This window comes from Pelodiscus sinensis, chromosome 2, assembly GCF_052426305.1.
Source record: "Pelodiscus sinensis isolate ZL-2025 chromosome 2, ASM5242630v1, whole genome shotgun sequence".
Taxonomy (NCBI): Eukaryota; Metazoa; Chordata; order Testudines; family Trionychidae; genus Pelodiscus; species Pelodiscus sinensis.
In genome coordinates this window covers 113,574,098-113,590,726 of record NC_143053.1, presented here as the reverse complement: position 1 = coordinate 113,590,726, position 16,629 = coordinate 113,574,098, and the positions used below count along the sequence as shown (strand labels likewise).

Here is a 16,629-nt window from a genome sequence, read left to right as displayed (position 1 = left end):
TTTCCCAGCTTCCAGGATTTAATCTGGGATGGGGTTCGTGTGGATCGTCTTTCAGCTCCATAACAGCATCCCACCCTACCCACCCAAATTAGAAAAGGGAACTCAGCCACAAAGATGCTGAAGATCTATCCAATCACCCATGTAGGGTTAAGAATGATTTCTTTTTCCTCCCTTGTGCCAATTGGTGGAGGAATAGGGGGCGTTTTTTGCCTTCCTTGCAGCACCATCTAACTACACTGAGTTAAGTAGAAATGTGTTCAGAACCTAAATGAGGTACTGGGTGGAATTGTTTATTTGTTGCAATTTGTGTCTCACTTCTCATGCTATTACAGAATAATATGAATGCTTCCCAAAGGTAAAAGAACTGTGATTTTGGTGATGGGTCCATGGGAAAGATTTGCAGGCCAAGTTCTGAATTTGTAGCCCCTGTAGCATGAGATCTTCACCTTTTTGCATCCCCTGTCTCCTTGGTAGATAGGATGAGGAAAGCCTACTTTGTATTATGGATTATATGGCAAGAATCTGTGTATCCCGGTGCTCGTTATGGGTTATATGGTAAGGAACCTCTTTACTGGAACCAATTTAATGCCTGGTGTAGAACAGTATGGGTGATGGGCAGGCACTGCCCTCTCTTTTGTGTTAAAATGTAATCAAAGTTCCTGCTTGCCGCTCAATACCATGCATGAGTCCACGTGTGTGCACACCAGTGGTGCTTGTACAGCTAAGAATTCCTGCCAGAAAGATGGCAAGAAGATGGACGAAGAACAATCATGCTAGAGATGGGAGGAGACCATTTGCATTCAAGCCACAATAGCCCTAGTTTGAAACATAAAGCAGCCAAAAGGACTCGTGCAACAGCCAAAGATCAGGGAAAATGCTGTGTCCTCTACCCTACCCCTTTCTTTCTTGGCTTGCTCCATCCCTCAGAAACTCCCTACTTGTAAATCCAAAAGTAAAAATCTTCAAAATCATCTCAATAGGACTTCAAAAGTCAGGGCAATTTAGGCATGACTTAACTACTTTAGAAATTTTAACCCCAAAGCAAGTAACATTACATCATAAGTTACTTAATGTCTCCCTGCTGAGAAACTTGATTGGCTTCAAATATAGTTCTCTGTCTCACTGTCTTCCCTTCAGCACCCGTGCAATGGAAGTTGTGCAGGAGTTAACCCCTGATTGACTGTGACCAGGTGGAACTACTTCAGATGATAACATATTATTTGCTGGCATCACCTAACATCTTATAGGATGCTATAGCAGTGGAACGTGTAGCCTTGAAGATAGCAGTGACACTGGTAAAAGTAAAAAAGGCTTACCTTAGAAAATAGAGGAACAATACTGTAGATGAAATAATGAACAAAATTGTGTAAAGCACCACGGTAATCAATGCACCAGGAATTCCTGATTGCTCTGTTCTTGAAAAGAGCCAATAGAGCTTTGCAGCATCAGCAATGGGCTTCTCTGCTCTGTAGGTAAGTCGCTGACATATACAAAGAAAAAGAATCCAATGAGAAAATGGCAGACTCAGTTAGTCTATTTATAGAAGGCCACACACACACAGAGAGAAGAATGAACACTTCTTTAAAATAAGGATTAAAATTTAATTTGCAGGGCACATAACTAAAAATCTCTTAGGAACCTGTATGTAAAACAAACAAAAAAAAATACAAGTTGGCTTACTTGTATTCACTATATCTTTTCTTGTTTTAATGAAGTCAGAATCAAGCCTTCTACAGATAATTCATGGAGCAAAACCTAGGCTTTATTTGCAAACAACCAGATGTGGATTTAATGAACACATTGTTGGAAAAAATTAAAATGAGTATGGAGGAGCACTGCCTTATTTTCAATTGATAACATGAGTTTAATTTCTGCAAGGAATGCTGTGATATTAAAAAGACTTACACAGTAACTTTTCAAGAATGCTGAATGGGCAAAAAACCCATGTGATAGGGCATTATTCCAAATAGGTGGGACCTATATTACAAGAAAAACACTAGTCCTTACCAGACACCACAAGTAGTCTGTAGAGCTCACACTTTTGAGACTGGCTTGCCTCCAGTCTCATTTTCAAATCAAGACATCAATGGTAGCTACATCTCGAAAACAAAGGTAAATTGTACAAAGTGCCAGACTAAAGTATCAGAACATGCATATGTCTTGCTAGCTGTCACCTAGCACAGCTTCTCTAAACAATACCATCAGTCAAAGAGGGCGGTAGATTCACAGAGCTTCACTGAGACCCAATGAGGTGGGAAAAACAGTGGAAGCAAGTACAATTAGATCAACAGCAGTCGACAGCAGGGGTTTGCAAAGCTTTTTTGCCCAAAGGGGTTGACCCTATTCAGTCCAGATAGACAAATTCCTAAGATCCCCCTTATGAAGCAGTATGTGAAATTATGTACATGCATTACTATGTCTGCATGAAATCCCTTAGCTAGAAAATGGAAGCTATCCATATTTTCAATAACCAAAAAACTGAATTTGGGAAACCATGACAGTCAGCATTTGATTGGAGAACTGACCCAGAGGCAAATTATTTTATGCTATGGAGCCCTTACTTAGTAGATTCTTTGAGGGAAAAGATTTAGATATGGTGAAATGAAAATCACCTAATAGCTTTGGCTAACCTAGAAGCTATCAGTCTCCCAAGACTAAATACCTCATAGCTGTATACAACTGCAGTTACTACGGTTAACACTTTTTCATGAAAATCCCAAGTATAACAAAAGCTATCTGACTATTACACTCTCTGATATTAACAGTAATGAAATGTCATCTCATTTGTCTTAAACTAAATCTTGATAAGGACATGAAGACATGATCATTCAGTTGGCAGTAAAAGATACCAAAATCTCTAGTATATGGAACAGGATACAAACAATATCATATTTGTGTAGATTAAAATTTGACATTTAACTGAGATTAATCTGATTTGCGCACTTCAGTGATAATTCACAAATACAGGCAGTCCCCGAGTTACACGGATCCGACTTATGTCGGATCCGCAGTTACAAACGGGGCTTTTCTCGCCCCAGAGGATGGGAGCAGCGGGACGCCCAGATGCGCCGCGGTCCGCCGCCCCCGTCCTCCGGGGCTAGAAAAGCTGCTCCCTGTCTCCCTGGTCTGCTGGTCGGGAGACGGGGAGCAAAGCCTTGGAGCACGCCCGCAGCGGGACAGCCCGGGAACGCTTGAGCTGTCCCCCTGCAGGCATGCTCCGTGGCTTTGCTCCCCGTCTCCCGACCAGCAGACCAGGGAGACGGGGAGCAAAGCCGCGGAGCACGCCCGCAGCGGGACAGCCCAGGCATGCTTGGGCTGTCCTGCTGCGGGCGTGCTCCAAGGCTTTGCTCCCCGTCTCCCTGGTCTGACCAGCAGACCAGGAAGATGGGGAGCAAAGCCTCAGAGCACGCCAGCAGTGGGACAGCCACGGTGCGCCTGGACTGTCCCGCTGCCCGCGTTCTCTGCGGCTTTGCTCCGCGTCTCCCAGGTCAGCAGACCAGGGAGACAGAGCAAAGCCATGGAGGACTTGGGTGCTCCCGCCACCCCGTCTCCCTGGTCTGCTGGGGGGGGGGGGTGCAGCTAGTGCCCCCCCCCCCAGCAGACCAGGCTTTTCTTGCCTACCCCTGGGGTAGAGCAGCTGGGGGCTGCCGGGTTAGTCCCGCAGCGCCGCTCTGGACCAACCCGGCAGCACCCTAGCTGCTCTGCCCCAGGCATCCTGATTCAGCCGCTGCTGGTCAGTTTCAGCAGCGGCTGAATCAGGACGCCTGGGGCAGAGCAGCTGGGGTGCTGCTGGTTTGCTCCAGTAGCGCCGAGGAGCCGCACTACTGGAACAACCCAGCAGTACCCCAGCTGCTCTGCCCCAGGCGTCCCCAAGTCAGCCGCTGCTGAAACTTACCAGCGGCTGACTACAGGAAGCCCGAGGCAGAGTTGCTCTGCCCAAGGCTTCCTGGAATCAGCCGCTGATTAGTTTCAGCAGCAGCTGACTTGGGGACGCCTGTATGTAAGTCAGAACTGGCATCCAGATTCAGCCGCGGTTGAAACTGATCAGTTTCAGCAGCGGCTGACGCCAGTTCCGACTTACATACAGATTCAACTTAAGAACAAACCTACAGTCCCTATCTTGTACGTAACCCGGGGACTGCCTGTATGTTTTGTTTAAATAAGTTACATAATACTTTAAATAAAACAAGAATTTTTCTAAAACCATTAGTGAATTTTTTGCCTGTTTTTCAACCATCTCTAAATTGTTATGAACATACCAAGGTATCACTTTTTCCCTTTTCTCCTCCCTCCCCCTTCCCCAAATCACAAACTGCATTATCTCAAATCTACTGAGTTCTTTAATGGCCCGATATGAGAACACACTGACCTGTACTTATTACGGTTTTCAATGGCAGTAGGCATGGTTGGAAGCACAGTATCTACCCACAGTGCTCATGTGGCCTGGTTCCACTTTGCTATGCTATACGAGCACCTCACAGTCTTAATGATATTTCTCGTCATGACTCCCCTGTGAAGTAGGGAAGTACTGCTGTCCCTTTCTTACAGATGGGGAACTGAAGCTTCAAATAGCTAAGGGACTTGTCCAAGATCACACAGGAAGCTCATGGTAGAGCAAGGCCTTATCTGAAACACTGGCTATGGCCCTCACCACTGGGATATCTATCCATACTAACTCGTAGCAGATCATTGCAGAATCAGGTTTTAATTGTAGATCTAAGATATTCTCTTACTTGTGGCTTTACCAAAAAAAAAATCCAAACCAAAATCTTATATCATGAACTATTGTGGTGTTTTCCTTTAATAATAATGATAATAAAGAAGTGTATTAGTGAACAAGAAACCCTCTTCTTCAGAGCAAGCAATTGGTCATCCTTCATAAGCAGTAAGTCTACTTAGAATATTAAAAGATTAACATTAAAATAACTCAGGTTACATAACCACAATATAACATTTTGAAAATGCTTGGTCTCAGATAAATTGATTGGCAAGTAAACATGAAACAGGTGCTGAAAGAATGCCAGGAGGGGAAAAAAAATTATGAGTTCCTCGTGAGGATCATCCTGGTAGATAATACTGCCAAAGTTTCACTATGAAGTACTAGGAGAAATGTGCATTCAGAACTTCTCACTTGGAATCTATTCTCTGCTGTAATGAAAAACTTAATTACATGATCCATATTTAAAGTTTCTCTCTAACCAAATAGTAGGAGCCCTGGTGCTTTGGTTGACATCTATTGTTAATTAATACGGTCTTGCTAGGATCAAAATTGCTCTACTAGAGTCAATAACAAAACTTCCACTGGCTACTATAGGAAGATTTCAGGATTTTAGCCTTATTACTGAAGAAAGGCTGATTATTGCTATCCAAAAAAAAATGCCAAATTATTATTAATATTATAGTCTGAGTCAACAGCCTCTTCCTATTCAACAAAACACTTAAGTCTGCTTAACTTTCACTGTGTTCCTGAGTTCCATTAAAATCTGTGGGAAGCATGTACGTAAATGTTTTGCTGGATATGGATAGTAAAGAACATGCTTAAATGCTTTGATGAATCAGGACCAAAAAATAACTTGAGCTAGTGGAAGCAACAGATGCCCTGAAAATCAGCCCACTTTTCTTTCTGGAGACTAATTTTAGCACCAAATTTTGAAAATTTAGGCCAGTGTTAGCCTCTCACAAGAAGTCCTTGGACTCAGCTTGTGCTAAAAGCATGAGCGTACCAGGCTCTTAAATACATGTGTTATGGGAAGGGAAGAGATTTCCCTAATAATTTTTCCTCAATACAAGAATGAATCCAACAAGGCAGAGTTAAGCTGTCATTCTAAATTTTTTGTGTACATTCAGTATAGAAAAAGATTTTTCTTTTAAGTATTGCTAGTTTAGAAGTTGAGAAAACATCAACTTCCTTCCCAGTAATAAATTGCCACATGAAGCTAATGACAATTAGAATAGAGTTCTATTAATATTTTATGCCAGTCACAAAAAGACATCTCAGTGCAACTCTAACGCATTGCTACATACTGAAATGAAGTGTATTATCGAAACCATCTCTGTGATAGCCAAAATCAAACTTCCCACAAACTAGTATTTTCACAAGAAGAACAACAAGGGATAGGAACTTTTCAAAAGGACTTTTAAGGGGTAGCACTGTCTACAGTTAGGAATCTAGGATGGTAGAAGTAAGGAAGCTTAGTTCCATCCCTCATTGTGGGTTGCTGAATAACCTGTGGGAAGAATTTAAGCCTCAGTGCCCCCATCTAAATTGGTCATAATACCTATGGTACCTTTCTAACGCACTTTGAAATCTTCAAAAGAGGCCATTAGAATTATTTTAAATGGTAGACTTTTAAGTGAAAAGAAGAGAATGCTATTTTCTATAGCATTTAATATCTGTTTCTTTGCTAGAAAAATATGAAATACTAGTATGTAAAACCACTCATTAACACATCTCAAATATCATCTATAACTGCAGCAATCCTTTCCAATGCTTGTACAATCATTTCAGCACTATTCTCTATATTATATCCATATGTTTGTAAGTACAGTACTCTTAATTGTACACAAAAACAACAGAATGTGTCCATCAGATGAGAATACTGTTACTAAAAAGGTAATATAAACCAATATTATTGCATTTATTTTTTAACTTACATGTGCAGTTGCTAAGGGTGGAATTTCACATCATTCACTGAATAAAACAATCTCCTACGTCAAGGACTCATGTGCAAGTTATTTTAAGTGACTTACCCCGAGGAATACATCCACTACAAATACTGCCAAGGGGTCTAGCACTGTCCAGAGTCCCATAGCCATGATAAACTTTGACAAGAAGGAAGGGAATGAGTCAAACAGTTGCTGACAGCCCCATCTGATCAGAACCATAAGAAGCATCACTGCATTCAAGGTTAGAGGTCCCACCACAACTATAGACAACTCTTCCCTGGTAAGCAGCAAAGAGTTCTGATAGCAGAGGTCCACAGTATGCGGGAAGAGCTGGAACCTGGAAATAAGCAAAGCAAAAATGCATTGGTGAGAATATCTGTGTTGCTGGACATACTACGCTAAACATTAAAAAATAATTAATTTGCATAATAATTGCCCATGTAACTATCAGGTCCCCAGAATAATCATGATCCAGTGTGTGATAATAGTAGCATTCACTGTTTGAGTGTCCTTAGGCTAAATTCTTAACCTGGCCCAAATCCCATACCATATGCAAAGAAAATGGACTATACAACCACACAGTGTGGTGAAGCTACACAGGAAAGTAATATTTTTCCATATTCCTATTCACTTTCAGGCAAACTGATATGAAGTGGTTAGGACAGCCTGCAGGGACATATTCGCTACTACAGCCAGCCTTCCTTCCTCCCATGCACTGATGGGCAACTAAGATGAATGAATGGGCTGCATGAGTGGCCCTCCTTCATCTCAGTGTGCCACAGTGGTGGGTAACCTGCAGCCCTCAGCTCACTGGGGTTCCACCTGTGACCCGTGCACCCCCTCTCTGCCATGCCTATTACCAGGGGAAGATGGCCATTTTGCGGGGCCCAGGGCAACACAATTTCATGGGGCACCCCTTTGCCCGGCGCATGCGCGGGGCTTCTTGAAGCGCGGGGCCCGGGGCGGCCGCCCCGCTTGCCCTGCCATATATACGCCCCTGCCTATTACACACAAGGACACTGGAGCCCCACACTTCCTACTCTTCCCCCTCCTTCCCAGAGCTTGAACACCATGAACCAGCTGTTCAAAGCTGTTCAATCTCTGGGAGTGATGGGGGAAGAGCGGGGACAGATCATGAATCAGCAGATCATGCTCCGAACGTGCTGGGAGGAAAATGGAGGAGTAGGAAGTGCAGGGCTCCAGTGCTCCAGTGTAAAAGAAGTGCGTGAGGGATAGGAGCAGACAGGGGGTGCCCAGGCTGCAGGTGGAACCTCAGTGGGCCACATGTGACCTGCAGGCTGCAAGTTGCCCACCACTGAGTTAGATGGATCCCTATGAGCACAATCCATAGACACACCCCACTCTGAGGGTATGTCTAGACTGCATCCCTCTGTTGGCAGAGGGATGCAGATTAGGCAGGTCGACATTGCAAATGAAGCGGGGATTTGAATAAAAATGGCCTCCTGTAATGAGGTTTACAGAATCTGTCAAAAAAGGCTTTCTTTCTCAACAGATCCCCTCTAGACTGCTGCTTTTTGCCGACAAAGTGCTGAGTTGGCAATAATGGTGGCCATTTTTATGCAAATTAAGTGCAGGATATTTAAATCCGCATTTCATTTGCAATGTCGACATGCCTAATCTGCATCCCTCTGCTGACAGAGGGATGCAGTCTAGACATACCCTTAGAAAAGCATAGGCAGCCCCCAAAACAGCCAGCTACAGGATGTCAAAAAACCCACAGCTTCCTGAACCAGTCCAGAACTGCCAGAGAGAAGCATCCTACTATCAACCATGTTCACTTGTATTTTGAGAAGCCCACACCTCTGTTAAAGGCAATGAGAAGACACAATCTTGCATACTCAAGAAACTCTTAACTATTTCGGATGCAAATGCATTGTTGATTATGTTATTGTGCTGAAATTCAATCCAAATTTTTTTAACAAAGTGCCTGATGTGATGTTCGTGCATCCAAGTTAGGCACATAAAAGAGGAACTGAGCTACCACTAACTTTGATGGGATTAATGGGTCCTCAGTTCTTCTGACATACAGCCTCTGAAATTCAGGTGCCGAAATATGGCATTACAGGCCTAGCTTTGGGCACCCTGATTTTAAAATGTTGACATTAATCTGGGTGGCTGACTGACATAGTTGGGATGCTGTTTTATGGGTATGATTACCCCCTACAACCAGCTGTCATTTTCTGTTTCCTCCCTTATCTTATTGACCAGGACCTTCCGCTGGTGTATGTGAGCAGCACTTCTGACTACTAGTGTATTTCCTGGCCTCCTCGAGCCTCCTCGAGCAACCCATTCTGGCTACTACTGAAGTCTCCTCCATCTTGAGTGAGGAAATGAGGGTAGGGATGAACCTAGATCTGTAATAGACCTAAGAGGCCTCTCCCCTCTCCCCGCCATGAATACCAAATGTTCAGAACCCTCTTAGTTCCATGTTCAGATTTATTCCAGAAACTGGTCATATTACTATCTCCTAGCTATCTTACCAGGCCTCCAGGCTGCTGTGAAGAAGAAGAAAAATCTTCAATACAGCCATGTCTGGTAGAAAAATTACTTTGTGACCACCTAATACGTTGATCTAGATCTAGGGACCATGCATGAGCACTGGTGCTGTCATCTAGTTTATCCCATGCCAGTGCAGAATTGCTCCCCAATTTCTACTAAATTTTCTGGAAATAATCAAATATTTTAATAGTTCTTCTGTAAATCTCTGAGAAATATTCTATTTACTGTTCTTAAAATGAAACATACCAATTGGATAATAGTTTCACACCATGTTTATATTTGTGCTTAATTTATCAAAAGCAGTGGAAATTCTACCTGGGACAACCTGAATGTCATTTGGATCCTCTTTTAACGACCTAAATACTTATTTCTCTCATCATCCACATTCCATAAAATATATGTATATTTATATATTTAAATAAATGTTTATCTCTGTGTCTGTCTACCACCTCTGTGGAATTATTTAAAACAGTGCTTTTTTTGTTTTAAAAAAAAGGTGCTGGTTCTAGGGTTGCCAGATGGTTTAAAAAAAAAAAAAAGCCTAGGGGCCGAAATGCGGTCACGGTCCCTTTAATTGCAACATGTCCATCCGGCATGGCGCAAGTGCTCCCTGGGCTGGTGGTTATGCCGGGGGAAAGCTGCAAGCGCTCCCATAGAAAGGTGACGGTACACCGTACCGATGCGATAACTTTTCCACGCTCACATTTTTCCAAAGGACAGTGGCATAGAAGACTACCCTTTGTTAAAATTAGATCTGAATCTTCAAATTCATTCATTTTGCAGAGGAAGTTTTTGCTCTTCTCAGTAAAGGACATGTATCAAACTTAGATTACTTGCAAAACATATTTTATGCATAATGTACTTTAATAAAATCAAATTGTGAATACAGTGATTATCATTTTTTTCTTGTGTGTTTTTGATTCAAAATGATAATAATGTTTCTTATAATAAACTGTACAGTGGGTAGATGAGTGGTGGGAGATCTATATCTATAGGTATGAGCACATATATGAAGTACAATATTTAGAAATCTATAGCAATTTTATCTTTCCTTTCATCGTCACATGTACTATTAGGGCATAATATAAATAGAGATGCACCCAACTAGAACTCAGATCCTCAAACTCCTGAACTTCTTGGAAGTTCAGTGTTGGATTTGGATTCAAACTTTTCAGGACAGGTCTTACATACCAATACTCATCCTAATGTGAAGGGAGTTCCTTGTTTAAATCCCATGCACTTAGTTGCTGGTATAAATATCTAACAGTAAGAAGAAAAAAGAACTCACTTTGTAACAGGAACTGAGATGGCTTGAAGAAAGAGCCATTGACTACAGTAATGCAGATAAAGTCTCACAAACCAGAGTAAAACTATCAGCAGCATAATGAACCAGAAGTTCCAAGAACGCCACTGCGCCAGTCCCAGTTCTGAAAAAACTCCATACATCCCAAAATGGAAATGCTCTATGATTTTTCTGGAGACTTTCACTTCAGCAGCAGAGTGGCAACTGGAAATACATAAGAACAAAATAAACCAAAGTCACTCTGGAATGCATAATGAATAATTGTCGATGAAAGAAGATACACTGGAAACTTGCTGTGTGGATAAATTTGGGCAACCTCATTTTATCATTACCTTTGACTGATCACTACATCTAGATTAATAAAATTATGTGCTTGCTGCATTGGATATACACGTATACAAAAAACAATATGAAATTTTTACTCTGTGATGTACAGGCACCCTGTGAATAATGTCTGTCCCTTTCTCTTACGCACACACACACACACACACTCAACAGGAAAATATAGGCTCAGAGAGGTCACAGATGGAAAAGAACTGTTACCTTATCTGCTCCATTCCCCGCAAATGCAAGATATAGTCCCTCAGAGAGATAATGGATTAGATATTAAACTGTCACACCAGATTTAATCAAGCCTGTATTTTGATTTTATTTTTATTCCTTATAATTATGCTGCAGAAGCAGGCATTTTAGCAAACAGATTAGAGTTCCAGAAATTCAAGTCAAATGTAAAAACAAATACATTTTAAAATGTGGCAAATAAGAGCCAAAGTTCATTTAACAGGGAGAGATATTAGAAATTTTTTCTTAGGAAGTTAATTTCACATAATTGAAGTTCACATGTCATCTGCATATTGGGATTAATATTATGCCATGAAAACTACATAACCAGGTTTTTTTTAACAGCCCCTTCCCATAAATAAAACAATTTTCTTGAGCCTTTTGCTTTTCTTTTGTTTACTAATTGCTCTCCAAGGAATTAATTATCAATTTCTTTTCTGACAAATTGATATCAGAACTATCATGCATATTTATTTCAATTCAATAAGTGAAGTAAAGTGTTTAGTGTAAAAAAAGTGCTGGCTGGTACTTCATTTAATAGACCAAAAATCCTTTTGAAACTAGCTGTCATGGGAAGGAGAAAATAGAAAGGAAGTTACACTATATAATACTCTGCTAGTCAGTGTGGTGTGATCTGCCCTTTAGTTAATGACTATGAATCTTCAAAGGGAAAAAAAGAAAGAAATCAGAAGCACAGATGCAGGCTTGGCATTATGTTTGCATGAAACTGGAAAATCTCAGCTGATTCAAAACAGAAAAGACAGTCGCTTCTTTGACCTTTTGAAACTTCTGCTATGCTTATCTCTGTTGATTTAAATGACTAAGCAGCTCAGATGCACAGCTCCAGAACCAAGTATGAGGTCATTATGCTCTTACCATCATTTGTATTGATGTAGTCCTTTAAACGTGCAAAAACATAAAGATCTTTTTGTGGAATAAAGTTTGCTGGCCTTTTTTTAAAGTCCATCATATGACTGAAGAACAAGAAACAGCAATAGTTGCACTGTGCACTTTTATATTCTAGTTTTTTACTGCTATTTTATTTTACATGACCTCTTCTCCATATGGACTACAGGTACAACTAGAAATGGGAAATCCTCAAAACATTCTGAATTTGGTTTTGGTTTGAGTAGGCCCCTAAAGTGTAGATGCTCTCCCAAGTTTACCCAAACACCTTGAGTCTGCAAAGTATAGCTAATGATCTGATGAAAACAAGTTCTCTCATGAGATTTTGGTTCTTCCTGCTTCTGATCAGACAAGAAATACTTTAACTGCAATTCTCTCATAGTATTTTAGCTAGTTTGGAAACAGAAGTATAAAGTAATGGCTAACATGTCTAAAAAGTTCATTCAGATTTGTTTCAAAGAATGATCTAAGGCTTAGGGACTGGAAGGATTTCCCATATTTTTTTAATATTGTTTTCTATCCATAAATAAAATCCAAATCAAACCTTGGGGAACAGGTGTCATATTTCACAGGAGAGTGTTCTTTTTCTGAAACTTAATTCCCTACATTAACATTGATTCCACTTCTCAACAAAATGACCTTTCTCTTGCTCATCCTTAAAATAATATTTTAATTATTTCAGCATTGTACAGTTTCATCAGCACCATTTCAGCTTTATTTTAATCTCTTGCTTGGCTATATATGGATGGTGTAACCATGCCTTCATGGGTCACAACTGAGAACATCAAATTCAGGTCACACTGCTGAGAAACAGGGCAAATATACCCAAAAATGCTAGTGACTATTTCCCCATAAGATATACCAAACCAGATAAAAAAGCAACTTTTTATCTAACCACACTAACAAGAAGTCATGTCAGCAGTTTCCTGAGGAATTACAGTATTAATATCACCACCAAAAACAGTAGATTAAGAGATGAGTGATTCTTTACAACTAGTCTCATCAAATAAAAGGTTCTTTTGATCCCAAAGGAACAGACCTTCTCATAAGTCAATATAGAACTTAGTTCTTTACCCAGAATTTAGATTGTTGCCAATCTTGAAAAGAAAAGAAAAGAAAAGAAAAGAAAAGAAAAGAAAAGAAAAGAAAAGAAAAGAAAAGAAAAGAAAAGAAAAGAAAAGAAAAGAAAAGATTGGTCAATGGAATCAAATACATACAATAGGCTTGAAATAGTGATGTGGTAAACTATTGGCTTAAGTCAAGTTTCTGGTTACTTCCAAATCATTGGAAGGACCTCAGTCCCCATTAGTATAAGTCCATAGTCCAGAAGTTTGAGTACTATGAGTAGGCTGGAGCAGGACAGAGGAAAAATGTAGATCATTCCAGGGCCTTTTCTAGCTTCTACAATGTGAAGGGAAATCCATTGTTTCAAACAAAACCCTAAGAACAGCTAGTGGAAAATCACAGGGAACAAGATGGGGTTTGATGTCACTTGGGCAAATCGCCTGATTTTACTGTGTCACAGCAGAAGCCATTATTTACTTCAGATGGTATGTCCACAGAAAAGTCCATTCAGTATAGATGGGCATCTCCTATGGTCCATTCTCAGTTAAATGTTTTTTGATATGCTACTTAATTTTAACAATCCTTCCAAGACAAGGGCAAAGAGGTTAGGGCCACACATGCAATTGCAAAATCTCTCACCTCAGCTTCTGTAGGTTTTGGCCATTTAAGTGCACACATGTGCAGACCACTCTGAAAAAGTGCATGACATTCTGTCCTACAGATCTATATTTGCCACACCATTAACTGGAGTCAACTTATAACCCCCTACATCATTCTTCTGATCACCTTACTCATTCAAATAGTTTACTATTCATGTGAGTACATGCTTATTAATCACAATCTTGCTATGCGTGAGAAAAAAAGAAACAAGTCACAACTATAAGTCATTTAGACCAGACACTTCACGGACGTGGGAATTTATACTAAAAAAGTATTATATTTTATGTGCCATAAAATCTGAAGACTATATTACATGTACCATATATACTCAACCATAAACTCATTCGTTCATAAACCGATTCCCCCAAATTAAAAAAAAATTGTAAAAATCACAATGACCCATTCATAAGCCGACTCTATATTGATGGTTTGCAATCTTCTAGTCTCAGCTGGACTAAGTCACTGGCATGACCTAACATTTTGTTTACCTGGAGCATCTGCAGGTACAGAGCCTCTCAGCTCCCATTGGCTGCTGTTCATCGTTCTCAACCAATGGGAGCTACAGGAAGCAAGGATATGCTAGCTGCCACTTCCTGCCACTCCTGTTGACCCAGAAAGAAAATACCAGACACTGGGAGCAGTTTGCCCTGCTGGGGTGGGAACTGAAGTTTGCCCACCATGCCCAACTTAAAAAAAATTAAGTTAACTCCTGGTTTTAGATAAGGTAATGCAGCAGACCCAAATATCCCTGGAGATCAGTAAAAACCTTTGACATGCTACCACATAAACAATCTGGATGACCTTTAAGATTGGAGTAATACAATAGGATGATATTCAATAGTACAATTGGTCATGGTCTAATAATAACAATCTGTGCTACAATGTGCACAATTCCAGCTATGTGGAATACGTTGCTGGAGTCGACTTACCTTAAGCCGAGCTTGGCAGGGTACCCATAGCAGGAAGCTGATGCAGTATGTGGGTATATCTCACTTAATCATTTCCCTGGCACTGCAGGGGCCTTCAGCACTGGTGCACCTCAGTCCTCCTAATCCCTTCCTGTGGCACACGGGCTGATGGTTGCGGAGACCAGCCTATACTCCACCCCTGCTCTACCGCAGGCCCGCACACACACACACACCACTGTGTCCCTCTTCTCTTCCTTCCCACTTCCTTCTCTTCCTTCCCCTTTACGGCCATGTCCATGAACCCCACTGCAGCAAATGACAGTTGAGAAAAAAATCACTCTTCTAAAATTTCTTTCTAAAGAAAATGGAGCATGTTTTCCACTGCATGCCAGATTGTGAAGATTGGACATGCAGAAAGTACTTAATTACAAGCACTAAATTTGGGAATAAATAATGTTAGTCACGGGGTTTTTTTATATACGCTGAACTTTGTTAGGGTATGTCTACACTAGCCCCCTAGTTTGAACTAGGGAGGCTAATGTAGGCATTCGAAGTTGCAAATGAAGCCTGGGATTTAAATATCCCAGGCTTTATTTGCATCTTCCCATCTAGGCACCATTTTTAAATTCTACTAGTCTGAAGTAACTGCCCACGGCTACACGCGGCAGTCAAACGTTAAGTCGAACTAAGTCCTTAGTTCGAGTTAACTATTACACCTCGTGTATGAGGTGTAACAGTTAACTCGAACTAAGGGCTTAGTTCAAGTTAACGTTTGATTGCCGCGAGTAGCCGCGGGCAGTTAGTTCAGACTAAGGGGATTTTAAAATGGCACCTGGATGGGAAGATGCAAATAAAGCCCGGGATATTTAAATCCCGGGCTTCATTTGCAACTTTGAATGCCTACATTAGCCTCCCTAGTTCAAACTAGGGGTTAGTGTAGACATACCCTTAGATATTTATTTACAAAACCTTTATAGTAAGGTCAAGTCAGATGTCCTGCTGAATGCATCAAATATTACGGAATACATGATGCAGCTCTTTTCTGTTGAACATTATCTTGATCAGTATTCCTAAGCTGTTTTTATATTTTAAATGTACTCTTAAGCCATCATAAAATAATCATTCCAGATTACTACATATTTAATGCACTGAAACAAAGACATGATTTTAAATTAGTCAGAGCAATTTAGTGTGTTCAAAACAAAGTTCGTCGCTTTTAGAAAAAGGAAACTCATTTATTTTGTGAGATCTCCATAACAATAGACAAGTTTATGAAATTTTGTTAAAAAATATGTTTCCATAGATTTTAAATATAACAGAAGTAAAGAAAGTAGCTGTCCAATGTGGCAAGCTCCCAGAGGGCAATGGCCATATGCTTCTGCTTGGGGATGGTTTGTCTCAGTTGGGTATCCTGCTACTGCTACTGGAGCTACTGCTCCGTCAGGAACCAGTTCAGGGTGGGGAAATCCACAGTCGGGGCTGTGCTTATACAAGAGTCCAAGGCTTTTCTGTCCCAGGACAGGGGAGAAAGTGGAGTAATGACTTGTGAGATGCAGACATAGAGAGGAGCCCCTGTAAGCAGTTTGCCGGACCAAGCAGACACCAGAAGTATCCACTTTCCCGCTATGCTCCTCAAAGTACTTCCTGGGGCTCTTAAGTCTGAGGCAAGCTCCATTCAACGTGGACATGCTATTTTGGACTAATTTCTATGCTTCTCCATACTGAAGACATGGAAGTTCGAATTTGTAAAACTGGGTGCCCAGAAGTCAAATTTAGTAAATTCAAAATAAACTCCCAGTGTAGATATGGCTGAAGTGACTTGATTAAGTCTAACTGTCCTTGAACGCTCATTAATCTTGGTGTACATTTTCTAGTACAGTTGCTTTGAAAGTTGAGACATAGTTCTTAAATATGTTTATTCATTCAATATTGCATGGGGGAAAGAATGAAGTGAAGTGTGTGAAACAAGTGCAAACAGGCATCTTACAATATTTTAGCTAATGTTTCCAGTGAAAGTTTGCAGGTGAAGTGACAGTGACA

General features: G+C 40.8%; 1 protein-coding gene across 1 annotated transcript in view; it reads right to left on the bottom strand.

The window, feature by feature from the left end:
- LOC102458814 (uncharacterized) overlaps positions 1-16,629 on the bottom strand; it is a 284,741-nt gene that overhangs the window by 73,576 nt on the left and 194,536 nt on the right. The window contains exons 17-19 of the mRNA XM_089776005.1: positions 10,475-10,693; positions 6,751-7,003; positions 1,317-1,480 (exon numbers count right to left, since the gene is read on the bottom strand). Of these exons, the coding sequence (XP_089632131.1) occupies positions 1,317-1,480; positions 6,751-7,003; positions 10,475-10,693 (636 nt within the window). The remainder of the gene's footprint in view (positions 1-1,316; positions 1,481-6,750; positions 7,004-10,474; positions 10,694-16,629) is intronic.